Genomic DNA, 8,368 nt, shown 5'->3' on the forward strand with positions numbered 1-8,368 from the left:
AATTTTTTAAAAATATAATATTTTAATAAAATATAATATATAATAAATAATCTGGTATGAATATTAAGAAATGTAAGAATATAAAATAAGAAGAAAAAAGTAAGTTTTTATACTCAAATAAATAGGAATTTTGAACCAGTTAATATTGCTCTAATTAAAATGAAAGTAATATTCAATTAGTCATAATTTGTTACCTACAATAGCCGTTAAAATAGTATTACTAGCCCCACTTAAAAAAAATTGTATTACTAGAATCATAATTTTTGTCATAATTTTTCTATAATTTATCCATGGGATGAGTTGTGAATAATAAAATTATAAATCCATATAAATTTGAGTTATGCTAATGAATACCGTATTGGTTAACAATCTATTTTTAAAAAGTTTTGATACCACTTTTATGAGAAATGAAAAAAATTTTCAAAACATTAATTACTTTTTTTTTTCATAAAAATTTTCTTTAAATAAATAGTTAACCAATACCTTAAGAGTATTTATTAAAATTTCTCAATAAATTTATCATTTTTACTGTACTACTCGCAACATGCAACGTAAACAAGTCACGACAAAAAGTTGTAATCTTTTTCGCCATATTTTTCACCACAATTTTACTACCATTTATTCATGTCACGAGTTATAAGTTCTGAAATTATAAACCTATATAAATTTACTATTCTTATTGTACCACTCACAACATGCCACCTAAACCAATTACGACAAAAAGTTTTAAATCCTTTTGGCCTATAAATGGTGTGATCAGATTTATCGAATGGGAGAATATGGACAATTTCGACATGTGACGACAAAAGATGCACTCATTTCACTAAGTGGAAAATATTTTCGTACCTGACGTGTCACGATATGGACATTCTGATCTGAATTGGAAAGGTGATGGGTGTGGGCCCACAAAAACTTGACCTGCAGTAGGTGAAAGACTAGACGAAAAAGTGTGTCATAGAGCTCTTAACTGCCAATGAATTATGAATTTGTGTGGTTGATTGGAGGAATGACCTGATTGGCCCACGTGTGCACTCGCTCCGAAATGGATAAAAATTCGTTGCTATCTATTTCCATTCTTATGATTAATGGAAATTTGCCTAATTACGTTATCTATTTTTTGAAATTTCCTAATCAATTATGCCCACGTCATAACTAGACATGACATTTTTGTACTTTAGTAGTTGAAAATCGACAAACATCATACGCGTGTCATTTGAAGGGTATTTTAGGGATTTTACTTCGAGATTTTTCTTTCTTTTTTTTTTTTTTCTTGAGAAAAATTTTGAGATTTTTATAAACCACTTCTTCAGAATTTCATGGGACTTTTGGGTTAGGACTTGGGTTAATCAATTTTTTAGTTTTGCACTTACTATGTTTTTGTGTCAATTAATTTTGTATATTAGTGGGATTTTTTTTTTTTGGGTATTCTATAGTTCATTGTAATTTAACCAATCAATTTTGCACCCCACCTTTTCTTTTTCTTTTTTCTTTTTTCATTTTTCATTTTTTTAATTTAAGGAAAAATTAACAAATATCTTTAAGAATTTACTTATAAAATATTTTTAAAAACTTTTTATAAGAAAAAGAAAAAAAAATTAACAATTTTATTTTTTTTATGAAAATAATATTAAAATTTTCTTAAAATAACTCATTAACAAATGCTTTAAAAGAAATTGTTAACCAAATCTTTTAACTTAAATAATAGATAATATATCATTAGAGAAATACGAATGAATGATGCAACAAAGTGATGCATAATCAATGATGTCCAAATGATTAATCATTCAAACTTAAAATTTATGGATAAAATGGTATTTACATAACAATGTACCTAAGAATTAAATTTGTTAATCAAAACCCTTTTTTTTAATTTCGTAAAGTCCTATGTTAGAGGAGCCACTAGAAAATTACAATTGAAACTCCATTTGATTTGTTCATCTCCCACTTGCCTCTCAATCATATATATAGGGCCAAAATGAAAGAAGTGAGATTGGCTTGATTACAGTTCTTTCGAGGACATATCCCATAAAATTGAAAAGATAGATATGTGACCAGAACCCAAAGGGATTGGACCCCATGCTGCATGATCCCTTTGTAATTTAAAGCAGACAGTAAAGATTAAGTAACTGATTAAAAAATAAAAAGGGCTCATACTAAACACATGAGGGCACCCACTTTCTATAATTTTTCTGCTTGGCTTTTTAGTAACTTACTTGTTTGAACTCTGTGCAAAGAGAAATGAGCTTATCCGTTACACCATTATAAAATACTGAACAATTCAAGGATTACAACAAAGCAAACACAGACTATAGCTAGAAAGAAAAACAAACGAAAACCCATATAACATTTGCAAGTATTGCAATCCCATTTCAAAGTTTTCATCAATGGCAACTAGGAAAAATTTCCATGCAAAATCCAGTTACAACATCTACTCATCAACCAGTTCAGAGAGTGACAACAACAACAACCACAACCCAGTTGCCTCCGACAGTCTCTTCGAGTTTGATGAAGCTGATGTTTGGAATTCCAATCATGTCTCACCACTTGAGACCAAGAAAACATTGCCAACACCTCGGCAACTTAAGAAAGTGACTAGGAAGAGGGACATAGGGGACAGGACCATGGTGGCATCAACATCATTGCCTATGGACATACCAGACTGGTCGAAGATTCTTAAAGATGACTATAGAGACCATAGAAAGAGAGACAGCGATGAAGATGTTGTTGATGATGATGAGCATGAAGATCAAGATTACAGGTTTCCTCCTCATGAGTATTTAGCAAGGACTCGAGGTGCTTCTTTTTCTGTTCATGAAGGGAAAGGTAGGACTTTGAAAGGCATGGACTTGCGCCGTGTGAGGAATGCAATTTGGGAGAAAGTTGGGTTTGAAGGTTAGTACAGGCTATAGCTAGAGAAGGACTTGGTTCATGCAGTTAATAGAGTAATTAAGGAGAGATTAGAATTGTTGGGTATTTTGTTAGGCCAGAAATTAAGGTCAAGTCTCACTCTTTTCGATCTCTTATGATCTTTTCCCGGAGGACTAATTTAAGCTTCTTGTTATTTTTTATTTTCCTTTTGTTTTTTACTTATTTTCCTGTGGATTTTGAGTGTCTGAGTTTTATTAAGAGGGTCACTCATGCATGTAACTCTAACTTTGTGATCGAAGCTAAATCCCAATGATCATCATCACGGTTTCATAAGGCCAAATTTTGTTTCTTTCTTCTCTTTTCCCTTTTATTTTTTCCCCTTACATGTTGTATTTCATTTTTGTGTTTAGCTATTTTTTGGGGTTATATTGGATGAAAGTAAATTGCAAAGGAAATGAGCAAGGTGACGTGAACTCAAATGGTTAGCGGTTGGTAAGAAAAGTACAGTTTAGCTAGAACAAACCTTGGAATCAAATTCATGTCCCTCAATCTAAGCCCTTTTGAACCTCAGCAAGGATATTGGCAATCTTAAAATTTAGGTAGTGGTCTCTTTGTAGTTTTGCTAAGATATAGTACTCATTTAACTTTTACTTCTTTTTGGTTCTCAAACTTTAAATTGTAAAGATAACAAAGAGTTTAAGCATTGAACGTAACTGTAAGAAAACCTGGAGCTTGCCTTATTAAGACCTAATTAGAATGCTTGGATGTCACGTGTGAGTGGAGTTCCACGTTGAGGAGCATACATGATTGGACTCGTTTCAATTTCCATGAAATGCCAAAACTTTAAAAAAAAAAAGCTTCAACAAGAATATGCTCACCATATTCAGTGTATCTATATCTAGACTTTTACTAAAAGTTTTCACATTGGAAGAAACTACGGGGAAAAAGAAAGAAAGAAAAGAAAATCCATAAATTTGAAGACACCTTGTCCATATCTGAGTTTGACTGATAGGCCATAGATGATAAATTAAATTTCAATAAGTTATATCCAAAACACATTGTAACTACTAACTAATTATCTGGTGGTAATAAATTATCAAACAAGGGGCGCCACTTGATTCTGTTCCCACTGTTTATTTACATTAGTACACTGATTAATATTTAGGTTGCTTCATAAGGATAATTCTTAAGCTTTTGGACCACTACTAGAAGGCCTCACGGTAGTTTTCATTGTTGATGATATATGCATTTGTAGGTTGTTCATTGTTGTTGTCGAAAAAAAGCAACCTATTAGTAGCTAGGCTGCTTCATTGTTACACTGCAATAAAGTTGGAGAGTTACATTATTCAAAAGGTCCATCGTCTCCTTCCTCTGTCAACTGAGCAATGTAGGTGCAAATTAAGGTCGGTCTGTGTGGCTCAAAATTGCAATTGAACTTATGTTGACTGCTGTGGTGGATGCTGTAGCAATGTGCTTTACACAATGGGTATTGGCAGGCTGTTAGAGTTTGAAGCCCGTAGAATTTGAAGTATATGCTGTACCCATTTATATGATTCTTCTTATTTCATGCCAGTGGTCCTATAAGGTATGGTACAAGTGTTTAAACATGGTCCATATCAGGTTGCTGTCATGATCCATGGAGCTCCATAAATGTTCAGTGTCTAATGAATGATGTTTAATGGAGCTCAAACAAGCTCAGAAGGTGTATAAACTGTAACGAACCAGTTTGGTTGGTTTGGTTTATAAAGAAGTCTTCCATGAGCCTTTAATGGTACAGGCTGGATTTGCCTAGAGATGGGTTAGTTCATTGTCTTTTACTGTTTACCACCCCCCAAAAATGGGACATTTTTGGTTACCCTACTCAGGATTGTGAGTTAAGTTGGGACTTGGGGTTCTAGTCACCCATGAGGTCATTCATGAGATCTTGGGTTTATGTTTTTTTAGTGTATATCTTGGGATCCTCCCTCACAGAATTCTTCTAACATATATTTACTAGAAGAGTGTGAAACGGAGAACTACAGTCCAAAATTTAGCAAGGCACTCTGACACTAGAGAAATTATAAGTTGTTCATGTGTAATGCGTCACTTATCCACTATTTTACTAAAAGATTTTCACTTGTTTAAAATTACTAAGTCAAAAATTTTTTTTAAACAAAAACTTATTACTGACTCAGCAATTTTAAACAAGTGAAAGTCTTTTAGTTGAATGGTAAATAAGAGACGTAGTCCACCACGAGGACGATATAATTTCTCCTAAAACTTAGGCCCATTTGGTAACATTTTTAAAAAATTAAAACTGTTGTTTAAACACCACAACACGTATTTTCACACATTTTTTTACCCACATATATTTCCACAAAACTTAAACAATATTACTAAAAATTTATTACAAAACAGACTCTTAATATAAAATATTTGTGTTTTTTCATCGTGCATGCTTAGTAAAAAAAGAAGTATAAAAAGTAAATTACTATTATGGTGCGTTTAGATACTGTTTATTTTGCTGAAAACTGAAAATACTGTAGCAAAATAATTTTTAAATGTGTGAATAGTATTGTGGAACCCATTTTTAATTAAAGTTTTGGTGAAAAAAGATGTTTGTGGGTCCCGTGAACAACGCATGGGACCCACAAACAGTGCCGTTCGAGTGAAATGTGTGGACGTTTAAAGTGGTAGCTGTGCACGGGACCCACTAGTAGGTCTGTGTCCCACGTGAAATGCACTTCTGGTATTATAAAAAAATATATAAAAATTAAAAAATAAAAAGAGGAAAACACAGACGCTAGGGATTTCATTGCTATCCAAATGTTCACTTAGTTCTTTATTATTAGAAGTAGTAGGATGAAAAAGTGGGATAATTTTTGTACTTTTCTTCTTATTGCCAATTTCTTTAATCTTTTCTCCCCAATTTTGAAAAGAAAAAAAAAAGGGTAGGTCTACGTGGAAAACTCTATCTACCTTATTTTATTTCCTCCATCTTCATTCCAACCAAACAATGAAAAATCACATTTTTCTCTCCTTCTTTCTCCTCCAATTTTCCTTCATCTCCCTCTTCAATGCAATCAAGCATGGTGTAAAACATAAACATAAGGGAAAAGAGGGGGGGGGGGGGGTGAGGGGGCCTTACCATCATAATGGCTAGTATAGTATTGCCTATTTTGTCTTGTCAAAAACACAAACATAAGGGAAAAGAGGGGGGGGGGGGTCCTTACCATCATAATGGGTAGTATACCATTGCCTATTTTGTCTTGTAAAAACTCTAACGTGTTTTCATGCAGGCTTGAAAGTGGAAAATTTGTTTTGACCTCAATACAATTGTATCAATGGGTAATATTCAACAAGTTTATTTATGAATTAAAACTAGTAGACAACCCAGCCACAAACACCAAATTTATCACAACAATAATAAAGTGATAAAGAAAATAATGTAGAGATTTGGTAACAAAGTGAAATTTTAAAGATTAACCTTGATGATGCGAAGAAAATCAGTAGGCTGGATGCTTCGGACTTGAAAAGACTGCTTGCTCTTTCGATGGTCTGGAAAAGAAAAAAAACGATCAAAGGTGACCGGGGTTGCCAGCCAAGAACCCTCCGATGACAAAGTTAGTTTTCTCTCTATATTTTCGGAATTCCAACTTTTTGGGAAATATAAAGCGTACCTTCTTTTAGTCTGAAATGGCGTTTATATACTGTCCTAAAGACAGTTATCAAACTTGTAACCTCCCCTAGATTTGAGAAGGTGTGAGGGTTTAGGAATCACCCCTTCAACTGTTTAAGAGTTACATTTTTCCTTACAAAACGGTCACTGGAAGTTATGTGTGTGATTCGGAGTTGTTATATTCACTTTGGAAATTTTCTCAAGTGTCAAGGGCTCGTCCAGGGAGCCTCGTCCAGGGAGCCTCGTCCAGGGAACCTATGGTCAGGTGCATCTTGCTCCCAACATAAGGCTGTTCCTTTCTAGACGATCTTTCAGGACGAGGCTGATGGTTCACTTGGATGACATGGCATGGAGTTATAGAATCGTCCACGCAAAGCCCTGTCTACGCACTTTACTGCATGGATGGGCTTATTCAGGACGAGGTTCTTGCAACCTTTGTCTACTTGGTTTTTCCACGGACGACCTCTATGGACGAAGCTGGAGTTATATTTTCATACCCCATCAGTTGCCCCATTGTCTATAGGTTGTCTAGGGAGTACATTAATTGGCGTCAACTTTTGGACGCGTGTCATTACGTGAGTTGTTGTGGGTGCCACATGTCTTGATTTGACTGGTGACTGGTCATGTCAGCTTATTTTTCGAGGGACGTGCCATTTGTCACATTTTGGTTGGTCGTGTCGCTTCGGGTACTAGGGTTCATTGCCTATAAATAGTGAAATTCCTCCACTACCCTCCTCATTTTCTGAAATTTTCTTCTTTGACCCCCCTCGTCCTAGCACCTCGTTTAGAAGTTTCTTGCGTCCATAGTCTCTTCGTCTAGATACAGGTATTTTCTCCCTCCTCGTCCTCAGGTTTTTAGCTTTCTTTAAAAAATGTCTGAGTTAACCCTTTCTTCGTCTAGCGATAGTGTTGCCAGAGCCATAGACGAGTGTCATGACATTAGTAGTTTTAGCGGGTTTAGCGATAGTAGTAGTGATTGTAACAGCAGTAGCGAAGGAAACACTACGGATGAGTATAGGTCTGGCGTCCCTGGATTTCCCATAGAGGTACTTTAGGAAAGCCTTAGGACGAGGGCTGAGTCCGGGTCTAGGGCTGGCACTAGTGCTCCCTTGTCTTCTGCTCAGGACGAGGAAGAGGTAGTGTATAGTTATGCTATCAGGGTTGATTCTAAGACAGACGAGAAAAAAGTTAGATATTCTTAAGACCTGGTATTAAATTTCTGAGGACTTGAATCCTAGGGTGCCTATGCGTGGTAAGTGGTGTTATCAACCCTGTTTTAGTGTTGGCATTTATAAAGCTTACCTCTTGGGGGGTTTGAGGTTGCCCCTCAATGCCTTTGCCAGGGAGTTGCTCTCTAGGTTAGGCTTAGGTATTTGTCAGTTCAACCCCAATGCATGGAGGCTAATAGTCGCTATGCAAGTTTTATGGAGGGAAGTGTTTGAGGGGGATCGTCCTCTTACTGTGGACGAGTTCCTCCACTGTTATAAGCCCTTCGAGATTAACCAATCCTTTGGCTTTTACCAGTTTACAGCCAGAGGGAGAGAGTATAGGATGATAAAATCCTTAGTCACCTCAGATAGGTTATGAAAGACGGAGTTCTTCTTCGTCTCAAGCTTTTGGGCTGGACGCCCTATTGAGGTTGATAGGGACCCATTTCCTCCCTACACAGGAGAGTTAGGGAACCTTCGTCCTAAAGGTACGTCTATGGTTAAACCTTTATTTTTTGTTACTTTGGATTGTAATCGTCTAACCACTTTCCTCTCCTTTTTTGTAGGTGCTATATGGCCTCATTTGAGTAGGTTTTACCTTGAACGAGTCTAGAATGCTCATCTTCATCCTGAA

The 8,368-nt window shown here is 35.5% G+C and overlaps 1 protein-coding gene across 1 annotated transcript; it reads left to right on the forward strand.

Annotated features, from left to right (window-relative positions):
- Window positions 1-2,268: 2,268 nt before the first annotated feature.
- Window positions 2,269-3,208, forward strand: LOC142610802 (protein S40-4-like). The gene has a single exon (XM_075782744.1). It carries the CDS (start codon window positions 2,385-2,387, stop codon window positions 2,895-2,897), a length of 513 nt encoding a protein of 170 aa, XP_075638859.1. The 5' UTR covers window positions 2,269-2,384; the 3' UTR covers window positions 2,898-3,208.
- Window positions 3,209-8,368: the final 5,160 nt, after the last annotated feature.

The sequence above is a fragment of the Castanea sativa genome, chromosome 9 (assembly GCF_040712315.1).
Source record: "Castanea sativa cultivar Marrone di Chiusa Pesio chromosome 9, ASM4071231v1".
Classification (NCBI taxonomy): Eukaryota; Viridiplantae; Streptophyta; class Magnoliopsida; order Fagales; family Fagaceae; genus Castanea; species Castanea sativa.

Coding starts and splice junctions, on each gene's coding strand:
- LOC142610802 (XM_075782744.1), top strand. CDS start 2,385: ATGGCAACTAGGAAAAATTTCCATGCAAAATCCAGTTACAACATCTAC.